The sequence below is a fragment of the Mandrillus leucophaeus genome, unplaced genomic scaffold (genome assembly GCF_000951045.1).
Source record: "Mandrillus leucophaeus isolate KB7577 unplaced genomic scaffold, Mleu.le_1.0 Scaffold227, whole genome shotgun sequence".
Classification (NCBI taxonomy): domain Eukaryota; kingdom Metazoa; phylum Chordata; class Mammalia; order Primates; family Cercopithecidae; genus Mandrillus; species Mandrillus leucophaeus.
This window is the reverse complement of record NW_012102332.1, coordinates 2,840,923-2,858,879: the sequence shown is the minus strand read 5'-3', so window position 1 is coordinate 2,858,879 and position 17,957 is coordinate 2,840,923. Positions and strand designations below refer to the sequence as shown.

The 17,957-nt window shown below is 41.1% G+C and overlaps 1 protein-coding gene across 1 annotated transcript in view; it reads left to right on the top strand.

Annotated features, from left to right (window-relative positions):
• OCA2 (oculocutaneous albinism II) overlaps window positions 1–17,957 on the top strand; it is a 364,145-nt gene that overhangs the window by 128,391 nt on the left and 217,797 nt on the right. Inside the window, 1 exon segment of the mRNA XM_011981483.1 lies at window positions 12,345–12,477. Within this exon segment, the coding sequence (XP_011836873.1) occupies window positions 12,345–12,477 (133 nt within the window).

Sequence of the window (17,957 nt, the reverse complement as noted above, 5' to 3'; positions counted from 1 at the left end):
AAATAGTATTTATTTAATGGAATGGAATGTAGAAAAAAGGCAAAAGGAAGCAAAGAAATGATGGAACAAATATAAAACAAATTGCAAGAGTTAAACCTAACTATATTTAATAATTATATAACATATAAATAGTTTAAATATCCCAATTAAACAGCAGGGATTGTCAGATCAAACAAACAAGCCCCATCCAACTATAGATGCTCCTCAACTGACTTTGGGATTACATCCAGATAAACTTACTGTAAGTTAAAAATATAAGCCGGGCCAGGCGCGGTGGCTCAAGCCTGTAATCCCAGCACTTTGGGAGGCCGAGATGGGCGAATCACGAGGGCAGGAGATCGAGACCATCCTGACTAACACGGTGAAACCCCATCTCTACTAAAAAATACAGAAAACTAGCTGGGCGTGGTGGCGGCACCTGTGGTCCCAGCTACTCAGGAGGCTGAGGCAGGAGAATGGCATGAACCCAGGAGGCGGAGCTTGCAGTGAGCTGAGATCCGGCCACTGCACTCCAGCCTGGACGACAGAAAAAAAAAAAAAAAAAAAAAGCCAAAATATGTTTAATATACCTGAGCCCCTGAACATCATGGCTTCGCCTAAGCCCACCTTAAATGTGCTCAGAACCCTTACATTAGCATACCGTTGGGCAAAATCTCATACAAAGTCTGCTTTATAATAAAGTGCAGGATAGCTCATGTAGCTTATTGAATATTGTACATTACATCAAAGTTGAGATGGTTTTGCACCATTGTGAAGTTGAAAAATTGTAAATTGAACCAAATTAAGTCAGGGAACATCTGCATTATGCTACTTACAAGACACACATTTAAAATATAAAGACAGAAGGCCAGGTGCAATGGCTGATGCCTGTAATCCCAGCAGTTTGGGAGGCCGAGGCTGGTGGATCACCTGAGATCAAGAGTTCAAGACCAGCCTGGCTAACATGGTGAAACCCTGTCTCTACTAAAAATACAAAATATTAGCTGGGCATGGTGGCGTGCACCTGGAATCCCAGCTACTTGGGAGGCTGAGGCAGGAGAATCGCTTGAACCCGGGAGATGGAGGTTGCAGTGAGACAAGATCACCCCATTGTACTCCAGCCTGGGTGATGAGTGAAACTCCATCTCAGAAAAAAATGTCTGTCTGTCTATCTATCTATGTGTCGATCGACACAAATAAGTTAAAAGTAAAGGAATGGCAAAAGACTCATCAGAACAAAGTGGCTATATTAATATCTGACAAAGTATACTGCAGAGCGAAGAATATTTCTAGGATTAAAGAATGTTTCATCATAATAAAGGGGTAAATTCATATAGTGAACATAAAAATTCCATTTATACAACCAATGACAGACCTTCAAAATATGTGAAATGTGATAGTACTGCAAGGAGGAATAGATAAATCCTTAATTATAGTTGGAGAGTTCAGTACAATTCTTACAGTAATTGAAAGAACAAGTAGAGAGAAAATCTACAAGGATATAGAAAACTTCATCATTGTTAACTAACATGATCTAGTTGACATTTATAGAAAACTCCACTCGATATCAGAAGAATGTATATTTTTTTCCAGGTGCACATAAAACATTAACCAAAATAGATTCTAGGCAGTAAGACAAATCTCAATAAATTTAAAAAGATTCAAGTAATATAAAATATTTTCTCTGACCACAGTTGAATTAAATTAGAAATTAATAACAAGGATGTTTGGAAAATTCTCAAATATCTGGAAACTAACACACATTTCAGTAATCCAAGGGTCAAAGAGGAAAGTGAGATTGAAATTAGAAAGTATTTTTGTACTCATCCGCTTGGAATGCCATAACCAAATACTATAGACTGGGCAGCTTAAATAACAGCAATTTATTTCTCACAGTCTGGAGGCTAGAAAGTTCAAGATCCAGTGGATTTCATTCCCTGGTGAGGGCTCTCTTCCAGGCTTGCAGATGGCTGCTCTCTCACTGTGTCCTCATGTGGCAGGAAGGCGGGGAGAAGAGGCAGAGATGAAGCTCTCTGGTGTCTCTTCTTATACAGGCATTAATCCCAGCATGAGGGCTCTACCCTCATGACCTCATCTAAGCCTTATCACCTCCAAAAGACTCCATCTCCTAATACCACCCCACTGAGGGGGCGAGGTAGGGCTTTGGCCACAGTACTTTCGGGGAAACACGATTCAGTCCCGAGCAGTTTTGTGTTGAATTATAGTGAAAACAGAACATATCAAAATTTGCGGGATTCTTCTATAGCAGAAGTCGGTAGACTTCTTAAAAGGCTATATATAGTTAGTTTTATAGGCATGTGGGCTCTATGGTCTCCATTGCAATCACTCAGCCGCACCACTATATAGCATGAAAGTAGCCACAGACAACACATAAATGAATGGATATGGCTGTATTCCAGCTCCATGTGTGCTGGTCCCTACTCTAAAGCAGTATTTAGAAGGAAATGTATAACACTAAACACCTGTATTTGAAAAGATGTGTCTCAAATCCATAACCTCAGCTTTATCCTATGGAATCAGAAAAAGAAAGTAAGCAGAAGAAAAAAATATATACAGACTAGAAAAATAGGGAACATCAACGAAAGCAAAAGCTGGTTCTTTGACAAGATCAGTAATATTGACAAACATCTCGCCAAGCTGATGAGGAAAATGAGACAGAAGATTCAAGTTACTAATATCAAGAATAAGAGTTGTTATATTACAGCAGAGCACACAGACATTACACTATTCTTAGCGAAGATCATGGACAACTCTATGTAAATGATCTGACAGCTTAGATAAAATAAAACTTTTTTTTTTTTTGGAAAGACACACTCTTTAAAACTTCACTCAAGAAGAAGTAGGTAACCTGAGTTGCCCTATAGCTATAGAAATAATCAAGTATGTAGTTAAAAACCTTCCCACAAAGAACAAAACAAACATAAACAAACAACTCAGCCTAAGATAGCTTCTTTGTTGAATTCTCCCAAATAGTTAAGGAAAAAATAATGTCATAATACCAATTCTATACAAAGCTTTACAGTAAATTGAAGAGGACAGAATATTTCCCAATTAATTCTATGAGGCCCTGATATGTAAACTAGACAAAACCAGTATGAGAAAAGGCAACGATAGATAAATATTTCTTGTGAACATAGATTTAATATTTTAAAAATTAGTAAATCCAATTTAACAGTATATACATAGGTAATACATCTTAGCCAAGTAGAATTTATCCAGGAATGGAAGATTCTTACGATATTTGAAATATTAATCAATGTAATTTACTGTGCTAACAAACTAAATGAGAAAACCATGTGATCATCTCAATAAATGCAGAAAAAACATTTGGCAAAATCCGGTATCTATTAGTGATAAAATCTCTCAAGAAACTAGGGATAAAAGAGAAATTCATCAACCCAATAAAGAATATCTGAGAATCTGTAGCTAGCATCACACTTCACTGAGAATAACTGAATGATTTCCCTCTAAGATTAGAAACAAGACAAGGATGTCTGTTCTCACTATTTTTATTCAACATTTTATTGGAGGCTGTAGCTCATGCGATAATGCAAGAAAAGAAATACAAAGCATCAATATTGGTAAGGAAGAATTAAAAGTCTTTATTTGCAGAAGACACAATCGTCCATGTAGAAGATTTAATGCAATCCACAAAAGAGCTCCTACAAATAATAAATAAATTTGACAAGGTTGCAGGATACAGAGTCCATATACAAAAATTAATGGTTTTCCATATTTAGCAATAAATAACTGAAAATTAAAATTAAAATTTCATTTACAGTAGCACAAAACATATGCTGTATTTGGTATTGCATATAACCAAACAGATGCAAGGTCTATATACTGAAAACTACAAAACTGCAGAGTAATTAAAGAAGATCTAAATAAATTAAGAGGTACACCTTGTTTATGGGCTGGAAAACTCAATATTGTTAAGCTATCCATTATTTCCAAATTGATCTATAAATTCAAGCAATCCCCATCAAAACCATAGCAGGTTTTTTCTTTGGGTAGAAACCGACAAGCTGATTCTAAAATTGATATAGAAATTCAGAGTATCCAGAATGACAAAAAAAGAAAAACAAACTGAAAGGGCTAGTAAATCCTGACACCAAGATGTATTATAAAGTCTCAGTAACCAGCACAGTGGTTTTGGCATCAAGACAGACAGACAGATAAATAGAATAAAGTAGGGAGTGTAGATACAGACCCACACATAAGTGAACTACTGATTTTTGACCAAGGTGCAAAGCCAAGTCAGCAGAGACAAGATAGTGTTTTCCACAAATTGTCCTGGAACAAATGGATATTCACATGCAGGAAAATGAACTTCAGTCCACACCTCCCACTATATCCACAAATTATCTCAAACTGGATCATAGATGTAAGTGTAAAACCTAAAACCTTAATTTCTAGTGGAAAACCTAAGTTGAAGTAGAATAGGTAGAAAAATAGTTCAAGTGAAGATGTGGCTGCTGTACTTCATTAGACTCTTTGTAGAACTTGGCTGTCAACTTGGCTGTTTTTCTCTTCTTTTTATGACAACATTTAATGAATGCTGCAACAGTTTAACTCTCCTGACTAGCATCGCATTAGTGTTAATGTAAAATCCTAGGCATGGTGTATTTCTTACACACAACCCGAATTAACTCTGTGCCATTTTAAGCCTGCCTTTGCAGTCCTAGATTGAAATATTCTGAACTAAACGATACGAAGTGACCCAAGACAGACACTGGCTGTGTTTCTACCAAGCCATGTAGAAAACGGAGGGCAAAGAACAGTCTGTCAGACCACTGCTACAATCCTCCATGGCATGCTGACAAGCTGTTTTAAGATATCCAGAATTTAAATATGATGGTAGGAGAGAAAGGTGAGGTTTTGCAGAAATACTCAGAGGGCCCTGGAAGTGAGGTACCCCCTGTGGTCTTGCTGAGGCTCAGCCCAGGCTTGTCATACAATTTTCTGCCAAAGTGACATTCTCTGCGGAGATGGCCTTAGGACTGTCCTTGTTTTACTGAAGATGGCATTCCTTGTCTTCTACATAATGACTTTCCCTGAATTTGGGGATTAAACTGTAATGGAGTCTCGCTCTATTGCCCAGGCTGGAGTGCAGTGGCGAGATCTTGGCTCACTGCATCCTCCGCCTCCTGGGTTCAAGCGAGTCTGCTGCCTCAGCTTCCTGAGTAGCTGGGATTACAGGTGTGCACCACCACGCCTGGCTAATTTTTATATTTTTAGTAGAGACAGGGTTTCACTGTGTTGCCCAAGCTGGTCTTGAACTCCGGACCTCAGGTGATCCGTCTGCCTCGGCCTCCCAAAGTGCTGAGATTACAGGTGTGAGCTGCCGTGCCTGGCCTTGATTTTAATTTATTTCACAGTGGTTTGGAGATACGGAAACAATTCTCTGTACGGAGACACAGATGCGCTCGTAGTTTCAGGGACAGTGTCTTCAGCTGAGATAAATTTGTAAAGCCTCGTTATCAATAGTGACGCACAGCCATACATTTGCATCACGTGATGTGCATATTTATTTTGCATTGTTTAGTTTTTCATCAAGGAACTCAAATAGGAAGAAAATAGATTGTGAAATAAAACTTAGGTTTGAAATTAATTTTAAAATTATTCATGAAGAGGAAGTCCTACAGTAATCAGGCAAGATAAAGAAATAAAGACTACCCAAATTGGAAAAGAGGAAGTCAAGCTATGTCTGTTTGCCACTGATAGGATCTTATACCTAGAAAACTCTAGACTCCTCCAAGACTCCTAGATTTGATAAATGAATTCAGTAAAGTCTCAGGTTACAAAGTCAATGTACACAAATCAGTAGCACTGCTATACACCAACAGTGACCAAGCCAAGAGTCAAATCAAGAACTCAATCCCTTTCACAATAGCTACCAAAAAATAAAATACCTAGGGATATACTTAACCAAGGAGTTGAAAGATCTGTAAAAGGAGAACTACAAAATACTGCTGAAAGAAATCATAGATGATGCAAACAAGTGGAAACGTGCTCATGGATTGGAAGAATCAGTATCACAAAAATGACCATATTGCCCAAAGTAACTTACAGATTCAATGCAATTCCTATCAAAATACCAATATCATTTTTCACGGAATTAGAAAAACCAATCTTGAAATTCATATGGAACCAAAAAAGAGCCTGAATAGCCAAAGCAATCCTAAACAAAAATAACAAATCTAGAGGCATCACATCACTCAACTTCCAATTATACTAAAAGGCTATAGTAACCAAAACAGCATGGTACTGGTATAAAAGTAGACACATAGAGCAATGGAACAGAATTGAGAACACAGACATAAAGCCAAATACTTACAACCAACTGATCTTCAACAAAGTATACAAAAACATAAACTGGGTAAAGGACACTCTATTCAATAAATGATGCTGGGAAACTGGCTAGCCACATGTAGAAAAATGAAACTGGATCCCCATATCTCACGATATACAAAATAACTCAAGATGAATTAAAGACTTAAATCTAAGACTTGAAACCATAAAAATTCTAGAAGAAAACCTATGAAAAACTCCTCTGGACATTGACCTAGGCAAAGAATCTAGGACAAAGATGCCAAAAACAAATGCTGCAGAAACAAAAATAAATGGGATCTAATTAAACTGAAAAGCTAATCAGGCCGGGCATGGTGGCTCGCACCTGTAATCCCAGCACTTTGGGAGGCCAAGGTGGGAGGATCACTTGAGGTCAGGAGTTAGAGACCAGCCTGGCCAACATGGTGAAATCCTATCTGTACTAAAAATAAAAAAAATTAGCTGGGCGTGGTGGTGCATGCCTGTAATCCCAGCTACTCGGGAGGCTGAGGCAGGAGAATCACTTGAACCAGGGAGGCAGAGGTTGCAGTGAGCCGAGGTCACACCACTGCACTCCAGCTTGGGTGATGAAGAGAGACTTTGTCTCAAAAAACAAACAAAAAACAAGAAGGAAATAACCATCAAAGTAAACAGAGAACCTACAGAATGGGAGAAAATATTTGCAAACTATGAATCTGACAAAGGACTAATACCCAGAATCTACAAGAAACTCAAACAAATTAGCAAGAAAAAAAAACAAATAATCTCAATAAAAAGTAGGCAAATGACATGAGTAGACATTTTTCAAAAGAAGATATGCAACTGGCCAAGAAACATATGAAAAAATGCTGAACATCACTAATCATCAGGGAAATAAAAATTAAAAGAATGAGATATCATCTTACTACAGTCAGAATGGCCATTATGGCCATTATTAAAAAGTCAAAAAACAATAGATGTTGGCACAGATGTGGTAAAAAGGGAACGCTTATACACTGCTGGTTTGAATGTAAATTAATACGACCCCTGATGAAAATACTGTGGAGATTTCTCAATGAACTAAAAGTGTATCTACCATTCAATCCAGCAATCCAGCCACGGGTATCTACCCAAAGGAAAAGAAGTCATTATATCAAAAAGACACCGGCACACTTAGGTTTATCACAGCACAGTTCACAACTGTAGATACATGGACTCAACCTAAATGCCCATCAATAGATAAGTGGATAAAGAAAATTTGAGATGTGTGTGTGTGTGTGTGTGTGTGTGTGTTATATATATATATATATATGCGTGTATACACACCCCCCACACGCCATAGAATACTGTTCAGCCATAAAAAAGAATGAAATAATTTCTTTTGCAGCAAATTGGATGGAACTGGAGGCCATTATTCTAAGCAAAGTAACTCAGAAATGGAAAAGCAAATACCACATGTTCTCACTTACAAGTGGGAGCTAAGTTGTGGGTATGCAAAGGCATACACTGGTAACGACAACATTGGAGACTAGGAAGAGCGGAGGTTGGGAGGGGGTGACGGATGAAAAACTACATATTATGTACAATGTCCACTACTCCGGTGATGGGTGCACTAAAATCCCAGACTTCACCAGTATACAATTTATCCATGTAACCGAAAACTACTTGTACCCCTAAAGCTAATGAAAAAAAATTAACAAATAAATTGAATACTTATGTAGTTCGGAGGAATAATAAATCAGTACTAGAGTTTGGAACAGTAAAGAAGTCACATCTGAAAACTTGTCCACATTTTCTGAGTATTATGCAGAAATGACGGGAAGTTGTGAGGAAAGTTCTTGCCACCTACCATTGCTGCATCAGGCTCAGGTCTCCCAGGTCTCTTGGGATAACTCTCTGTTGGTGGAATTTCCAGCACGGTTTGGGTAGGTAGGAGGACCTCCAGGATCCGCCACATGGACAACCACTTATTCCCCAGCCACAAGCCTCCCTTGGGTAAGCATGAATTTCTGGCTGTAGCATCCACGTGCACCAACCCACTGCACTTTCAGCTCCTAACAAGCTGACGGGATAAAGTTTTACTTTGCTGGTTACATTTGCTCCTTTATGCCTGTTCTACAGAGACTCACCATGGTGAACAAAACTATTCAACTATCTTTAAAATGATGCCTGAAAAGTCTCTTGAGGGACGCGTGCCCCTGTGCTTCTGAGTGGCATCTTTCTAAGAAGACAGGTTTCCCTTCATGTCCCACGTTGTGCACTTGGATGCTTTTTATACTTTTCCCACCATACCGTGCGCTGGGCTTGCTGGGACGTTCTTCCCGTTTTCCCACCATACCGTGTGTGCTGGGGTGTTCTTCATGCTTTCTCACAATGCTGTGTGTGCTGGGGCATGCTTCACGTTTTCCCATCATGCCTTGCATGCTGGGACGTTCTTTCCGTTTTCTCACCATGCTGGGCATGCTGGGGCGTTCTTCAGGCTTTCCTGCCATATTGTGCGTGCTGGGACGTTATAATTATGTTTTCCCACCATGCCGTGCGTGCTGGGGCATTTTTCACGTTTTCCAACCATGCCATGCTTGCTGGGGAGTTCTTCAGGCTTTCCCTGCCTTACTGTGCGTGCTGGGACGTTCTTTACGTTTTCCCATCATGCCGTGCATGCTGCCACGTTTTTCCTGTTTTCCCACCATCCTGTGTGTGCCGGGACGTTTTTCACGTTTTCCCACCATGCTGTGCGGGCTGGGGTGTTCTTCAGGCTTTTCCTGCCATACTGTGCGTACTGGGACGTTCTTTATGTTTTCCCAACATTCTGTGTGTGCTGGGATGTTTTTCACGTTTTCCCACCATGCTGTGCGGGCTGGGGTGTTCTTCCGGTTTTCTCTGCCATACTGTGCATGCTGGGACATTCTTTATGTTTTCCCATCATGCTGTGCGTGCTGGGACATTCTTTTCATTTTCCCACTATGCTGTGTGTGCCGGAAGCTTCTTCATATTTTCCCACCATGCCATGCATGCTGGGGCATTTTTCATGTGTTCCTGCCATGTTGCATGTGCTGTGAAGTTCTCTGGCTCCTCCCCCACTGCTGTTTTTCCCCCCACTCCGTTGGGTGATAACTTACACAGTGTCTCTCTCTTGTGGGCCTCGTTCTGCGTCTCTGGCCCCCTCTGAATTTCCTTTGCAGGTTTGGTTTTTTGGTTTGTTTGTTTCCACACACCTCTTCAATATCTGTGGACTCAGGGGTCTTCATTTTTGACCTTTTTCTCCTCTCAGGTCAGCGTTGGCTAGCAGAGCTCGTCCCCTCGGTGGCTTGCTCTGTTTCCAGCCTGCTGGGATCCATGTCTCTGCCAGAGGCTCTTCCTTTAGACCGTGTGTGCCAGGTCCCCTGCACCCGTGCTTGATGGAGCCCTTACAAGCAGCGAGACCCGCACCCCCCATCTGCCTGTTATACCCATTCCTGCGGTGCTGGTTCCCCTCCTTACTGAGCGTCTAGACAGGATTATATTTTCAAATTACACCATGCATGTTTTACTAAAATATTCAATAGATTCAGTTAAACACTTCGTAAGTTTTTCTTTTTTTTTAGTTTTTCACATACAAGAATTCAAGAAATTATTTTGGCGTGAGCTCCTCCCTTAACAACCTAATGAGCCATTCTGACTTGTCACAGAGCTAGCCTGAAGCGTCATTCCTAGAAAATGATATTGGTGGGCCCGAAGTCCCACAGGCGTGTCCCATTAAATATATGTAGATTATGAATCTTTGAATGTTCTAATCTGATTGGGGGTTCCTCTTTTGGTTGGCTTACGTGCCTAATATTTGACTATTTAATCCATCAAATGAGGAAAAATTAAGAAGAAAATGACTGAGTGGAGCCCATAACAAAACAATGCAAAGCAGAAGTGGCACCTTGAAGCAGAAAGAGCGCATTTAGGTGCTGAATTGATGTGAGTGTGCTGGTGGGTGGTTTTGTTACTGGGAACACAAAGGAGGAGAGTCTAGGACATTACAGAGGCATGTAAAAGCAGCAGGGAGGCCCAGATACCTGCACCTAATAAGCTTAGCTCAAACATCTGCATCCCGCTGCACACTGCATCTGCCTGTTTCCTAAAATGATCGGTTTGGATTTTTCCCTTATCATTGCTGTTACTTGATGAATCCATCCATCACAAGTCTAGCAGCAACCAAATGCTTCACTCAGTGCTGTGTCATTTTGCTGTGGACGTACACCCAGGACCTCCTTAGTTTTTTTTTTTTCTTTTATCTACTCATCACTTTTTTCTCCAATTGCCTGAACATTTCAAATGGGGCAAAACTTTATAGTTATTATGTTCTAAAGGGACCAAGAATTAATCAGGATATAGGATAATGTCTTCTTGGGACATTTTCTCTAAAAAATACTAACAATTGCATTTCGTGACCCAGCTAGTGTATAAATATATTAGTACTATATTTTAAATCATTTTCTCTGACCCAACGGTTCTTTTTTTTTTTTTTTTTTTTTTGCTTCTGAGTTTAGAAGAATTTAAAACAGTTTCATAAGCCCCTGAAAGTATCGTGGACCTTTTTCAGGTATCTGGGGTATGAATTACAGAGATAAACACGAAATTCAATGTAATACCCCCATTGAAGAACTATCAGAAAAGTGGTGCATTCTTCTATATGATCACCCAGAGCATTCCACAAGTCCCACCTCTGTGTGGTTTCCCTGCTATCTGTCGAGGAATTAGCTTATACAACTCCGTCTGTCATTTGTAATGCTGTTTGCAAGGACAACCATTGGATGTACCGGTAACTGCAAGGGATTAAGCGTTTCAGATTATTATATATTGGCAAGCTCTAAACTTTGACACAACTTCATTGATAATGGTCTCTAGTTGTGTTGTATCTTTAACAATGTTGAAAGTGATTTCACCTATTTTCTAAAAGTGAGAGAAAAATACATACATTTTAAGAAGGAACAATTAATATAGTTTAAATCACTCAAACCCAGACCTTTGGAAGGTGATTTTCCAAACTCCTGTTGTGGGATCCTCACTAATGTTCCGTGTGACTTGTCACCCCTCTACCTGTGTAAGAGGCTCCCACGGCCCTCAAGGCAGAGCCGGACTGCCCGTTGTCCCTTCCACCCTGCCGCCTGTCGCTCCCCATGGTCGTGCATTGTCACTGTGCCTCTGACCCCCTCTGTGCACATGTGATCCGTGGACGCTACAGAAAAGACCTTGAGTTCTTGCCAGATGGCCAGCTTCATGGGGATAGGAGCCTCATCTGTCCTGCTGGGGGCTCAGGAGGTGCCTGCACAGATGTGCTGAAGGTATAAAAGCACATGGTCAGTGAAAGAAGAGAACCAACCAGTGACGATACTGACTTATTCCAGGACAGATCAACCTAGTGGGGATTTTGCCCAGCTGTAAAGATACCCTCAGTGGCCGGCCATGTGCAGAGCCCCAGGCAGGCAAAGCCGGGAAGGAGAGGTTCCTGCCTGGATCCCTGCTGCTGGTCCCCATGCTCTGAGCGATCCCAGCCCTGAGGGGCCCTGGGTGCCCTGCGAAGGGCTCTGCGCTCCAGCTGTGAGGACTCTTTCCAACCAACGGAGTGAGATGTGTAAAAATTCAACTTACCTTTAAATGGGCAAATATTGTCAGACTGTTTAGTGTTTTGTCCCATTCGGTCTTTTTTCACCCTATCTTGGGGAAGGCGTCAATCTAGTGGTGAAGACGGACCGAGCCAAGGTTCAGTTAGATGTGGTAGCCTGTTTTTGTTTCTCCCTATGACAGCTTGTCATTTGTGTAAGAATTGGTTTTTGGCTTTTGACATGAAAGAAACAAACCTTAACAATTTTCAAAATCATGGTGAGGAATCCGTGGTCTTCCTTGGGCTTTGTGCTGGGCTCCAGCACCTCTGCCTAAGGTCCTGGAGCTCCTGGTGAGCCCCTTCCCTCCTGGGCTCTGGCCCTCCCTGGACCCTGACTCGGGGAGCTGCTGCCTGCGCAGAGGAAAGGCCCGTCGCCATTCCATTTCCCCTTGTCTATTTCCAGGGCCTGGACTTTGCCGGATTCACTGCACACATGTTCCTTGGGATTTGCCTTGTTCTCTTGATCTCCTTTCCACTCCTCAGACTGCTTTACTGGAACAGAAAGCTTTATAACAAGGAGCCCAGTGAGATTGTTGGTGAGTACAGGTGCCTCTCATGTAGGCTCAGATTTCATTACCATGATATTGTTTGTTTACCAGGGGAAGTTCTTATCAGGAAGTACCTGTCGATGGGTTGCTGGATGCTCAGTATCAGTGACTCTCCACGTCCGCCTCCTCGTATACACTGTGTTTTCAGGGCTCTGTCATGAGCTGTGCCTCTTCAGTTTTCTGTGAAGTGTACTGTGCTAAAATGTGGGGAGTTATGGCCACCATGTACAACTCACATGTCATAACCTCCTAAAGTCATGAGGGTATGGCACAAACACACTAACATAGACTGTAGTGCTCTAATAGTGTATCATAGCCTGAGTGCTAAATATGACTGCAAATACAGCAACATAACCCGGCACAGGAGGTGATGTGCCCTGTCAATCAAGAGCACGTGCTAGGCTGGGCGCGGTGGCGCATGCCTGTAATCCCAGCACTTTGGGAGGCCGAGTGGGGCGGATCACCTGAATCAGGTCAGGAGTTTGAGTCCAGCCTGGCCAACATGGTGAAACCCCGTCTGTACTAAAAATATAGAAATTAGCTGGGCATGGTGGCATACGCCTGTAATCCCAGCTACTCGGGAGGCTGAGGCAGGAGAATTGCTTGAACCCAGGAGGTGGAGGTTGCAGTGAGCCGAGATCATGCCATTGCACTCCAGCCTGGGTGACAGAGTGAGACTCCGTCTCAAAAACAAACAAACAAACAAACAAACAAACAGCAGATGCTGAGCACCAGCCAGCAGGTTGAGGGCTTAGGGCCATCTTACCATTTTGCACTTTCATCACTTAAACACTTTAGTAGATATTTTACTGAGATCATTACTGACTAGAATGTATTAGGAACAATAGATTATTTGGGAAACAGCCAGCCTTGCCTTGGTGAGCTCCCGAATGTGGGTGCCGTGCAGGTTGCCTGGGTAACAGGGGCATCAGGCGACCAGCTCTCGCAGCGCTCGCAGCGCTCGGCAGATGCAGGCGCTCTTCTTCTTCTTCAGGGGTTTTTAGAGCTCACGGATTATATGTTGATCTCTCTCAGCCTCTGTGATTCCGCTGGCCTGTGTTTTACGGGATCTCAGTTTGTCTTTGTTCTGGATAAGACAGCCCGGTTCCATTTACACACGGACGGCTGGAGGCCCTGACATGGTCCTGCCATACTCCAGTTCCTCCGATGCTGACTGTCCAAGACACATCTGTGTGACTTTCATGTTATTCAGAATTTGAGTGTTTAAAAAATCTCATCAAGAAAATATTGTTTCGTGTGCCTCCTCAGGATTCGTCTGACAAAACAAGATTGTTCTTGGGAATGTCTAGTCATCTTACCTGGGGCCGGGACCTAGTTCAACCCGTAACAACTAGCTAGAGGTGTTCAGAATGTTTTATAATCAACTAATATATGCACAGTAAGATAAATTAATATATAGGTTTCATTTTCTGATGAAAATGTTAGAACCGAGGGAGAGCAAAGGAGACTGTGATCGCGATGGGTAATTGTCCTGTCTCTTGGAGCTTGCGTGTGCACAGCTGTGCCTTCGTGGAGAGCTCAGCTGTCATCCTGCCCAACTGTGCCAGCCTCTCCCAACCTCCCTGGTGATCACAGCGTCTAATCTTGAGAAGAATTTGGGATACACAGATTTAGATACATAGAAAATAAATCTCTGTAATCAATTCCTCACCGTTCCTGAGTAGGGAACAGAGAAAAGCTCCAAGGGAAGTGGGGAGGGATGGTTGGGAGTGCGCACACCTGGTGAAGCTGGAGCCCTGCGGCAGTGCTGAGACTGGCAGTGCAGACTGGGGTGATTGCTCTGCGCCACTGTTGGGCCTAGAGGGCTCCACATTTGGAGTCCTTGGTAAAACTGCAGATTCCTAAGCCCCACTCAACAGATCTGAGTTTAGCAGGCCTGTGGTAGCTACAGAGCAGTGTCAGAACAGGCTTGGTTTTGTTGCAGGGAAAAAGTAACCCTGAAATCGCAGTGACTTCCAGAACTGTGTTTTCTTCCTCGTGTTAGCTTTGTACCCCCCGCCTCCTCCCCAGTGGCCTGGCAGGGGCCCTGATCATCATCTGTTCTTAGAGTCCTGAGCGGCTGGCCCTGAAGGCAGAGAGAATGGCATGGGCCCACTCTGCCATCGAGTGACACAGGCAGGCTCCACCCAGTCACAAGGGACCAGGCCAGGCCAGCCTACTAGGTGCTCAGAATGGGAGAGAGCGTGACGTACATGGTGAAAGGAACAGTAATCACCAGCGCCTGTCCCTCTGATCACCAAATATTCAGCTCCTGCTGCTTCTTGCTAGTACTTTGTTAGCATTTTGTATTTGTGTACATTAGGGATCTTGATGTGGTTTCCTGTCTTGTAATGTCTTTTTTTGTTGTCCTCATAGGAGGAATACAGAAATATTTTGTCATCTTCAAGTTTTTGGAAGACTTTCTGTAGAATTGCTGTTACTTTTTTCTTAAATGTTTATTTGGACATTTACAGGCCTAGATGTTTTTGTGGGAAGGTTTTTAACTACAAATTCAAATCCCTTAATATACATATAGGGATGGCTGTTCAAGTAATCTGTTTCTCCTTGAGTGATTCTGGTAGTTGGTGTCTTTCGAGGAATTTGTCCATTTAATCTAAGTTGTTGAATGTATTGTTATAGAATTGTTCATAATATTCTTTCATTTTCCTTTTAAGAGCTATCAAATGTTTGATAATGTCATATCTCTCATCTCTGATGTTGATAGTTTGTCTTCTCTCTCTCTTTTTGGTTGGTTTATCAATTTTACTGATCTCGAAGAACCAGCTTTTGATTATATAGATTTTTCTCTACAGTTTTTTTTCTCTTTTAATAATGTCTGTTGTGCTCTTTATTATTTTTTTTCTGCTTACTTTTGGGCTCACTTATTTTTCTTTCACTAGTTTCTAAAACTAGAGGCTAAGGTTATTGATTTCATGTGCCTCTTATTTTCTATTATAGGCATTTAGTGCTCTAAATTTCCTTCTAACTATTACTTTAGTGACCTCTCACTAATTTATTAAATATTTCATTTTCATTCAGTTCAAATTATCTTTTTATTTATTTATTTATTTTTTGAGACAGAGTCTCGCTCTGTCGCCCAGGCTGGAGTGCAGTGGCTGGATCTTGGCTCACTGCAAGCTCCGCCTCCTGGGTTTACGACATTCTCCTGCCTCAGCCTCCCGAGTAGCTGGGACTACAGGCGCACACCACCACACCCGGCTAGTTTTTTTGTATTTTTTAGTAGAGACGGGGTTTCACCGTGTTAGCCAGGATGATCTCAATCTCCTGACCTCGTGATCCACCCGTCTTGGCCTCCCAAAGTGCTGGGATTACAGGCGTGAGCCACCACACCCGGCCCAAATTATCTTATAATTCATCTTTTTATTTCTTCTTTGATCCTTGGATAATTTAGATGGTTTATTTACCTTCCAAGTATTTGGGAAAGTTTTTGCAGTTACCTAATTTAGTTCCAGTATAGTAAGAGAATGCATTTCATAAATCTTGAATCCTTTAAAATTTATTGAGACCTGTATGGCTATAGAATGTGGTCTACCTTTGTAACCGTTCTGTGTGTACTAGAAATGAAAATGTATTCTGCTCTTGTTGGGAGGAATGTTCAATGATGTCAATTATGTAGCTTAAGTCAGATTGGCTGATGATGTTATTCAAGTATTCTACGTCCCTGCTGATTTTCTATCTACTTGTTTTATTAATTATTGAGAGATGGATACAGACGTGTCTAAGGGTGATTATAGATTTGTTTATTTCTCTTTGTAATTCTATCATTTTGCTTTATGCATTTTAAAAGTTTACTATTAGGGCACATACATATTTAGGATTGTTCTTTCATATTGATGAATTAACACCTTTATTATTATAAAAACAATCTTCATGATCCGTATTAATATTCTTTGCTCTGAAATATACTTTGTTGTTGATATAACAATTTCATTTTTCTCTTGACTAGTGTTAGTGTGGTATATCTTTTTCCATCTTTTTACTTTTAACTTATGTATGTCTTTAAAGTACAGTTCTTGTAAGCAGCATATATTTGCATCTTGCTTTTTTACCTACTCTGATAGTCTGTCTCTTAGATATTTATATTTAATGTGCTTAGTGATGTGATTGAAGTGTAACATATTATTGTTTTATATTTGTGCTTCTTTATTACTATTCTCTTCATTTATGCCTTCTTTTGAATTAATTATTTAAATATATTCTATATTTTCTCCTCTTTTGGTTGTTACTTTTTTGGGCTTTAATTCTGTTTTATGATTTTAGTGACTATTATACCACTAACTTTAAGCGATATTATACTACCTAGCATACAGTAGATGAACTTAACACTAGTATAGTTCCATTTCTGTCTTTCTGGCCTAGGCTGCTTCTCCTGAGATTCCTAGCTCTGAGCTCCTGCTCTAGGCTTCCCTGGAAGCCATCACCTCCTGTGTGAGACCGCATCCACACGGCACCTTCTTTGCCTATTTGAAACATGTATGTGGCCACTCTTAAGTAATACCATCAGAAGTTGGTTGAGAAGCTCAGAAAGATAGAGGCTGATAGAGAGGTAAGAGATGGGATATCTGACGATGTCTCCTAGTAAGAGGCTAGAGTGGCAAAGACAAAGAGTTGAAACTTCTATGGCAGAATCAGCACAATGGTGCTGGTCCTTTGGGGTTTTGAGTCTTCTCTGAAGATCTTTGACATCTTTAGCTCTATTCTGGAGGCCACAGGGAACTACTGGTTATTTGAAAGGAGGAATTTATCTATCTGTCATCTATTTATCTATCTATAATCTGTCATCTAATCTAGGAAATGATAGATCTAGGAAGATAATAGCTAGATATCAGTTATCTTCTTATCATCTAGGAAGGTGATAGATTTATTTTATTATTTTAATTATTTAAAAAGTAATTATTTTTATTTATTTTATTTTTTAATTACACTTTAAGTTCTGTGATATATGTGCAGAACATGCAAGTTTGTTACATAGGTATACATGTGCCATAGTGGTTTGCTGTACCCATCAACCTGTCATCTACGTTAGGTATTTCTCCGAATGCTCCTAGTGCTATCCCTCCCCTAGTCTCCCACCCCCTGACAGGCCCTGGTGTGTGATGTTTCCCTCCCTGTGTCCATGTGTTCTCATTGTTCAAATCCCACTCATGAGTGAGAACATGCGGTGTTTGGTTTTCTGTTGCTGTGTTAGTTTGCTGAGAATGATGATTTCCAGCTTCATCCACGTCCCTGCAAAGGACATGAACTCATTCTTTTTTATGGCTGGATAGTATTTCATGGTGTATGTGCCACATTTTCTTTATCCAGCCTGTCATTGATGTGCATTTGGGTTGGTTCCAAGTCTTTGCTATTGTGAATAGTACTGCAGTCAACATACGTGTATGTGTCTTTATAGTAGAATGACTTATAATCCTTTAGGTATATACCCAGTAATGGGATGGCTGGGTCAT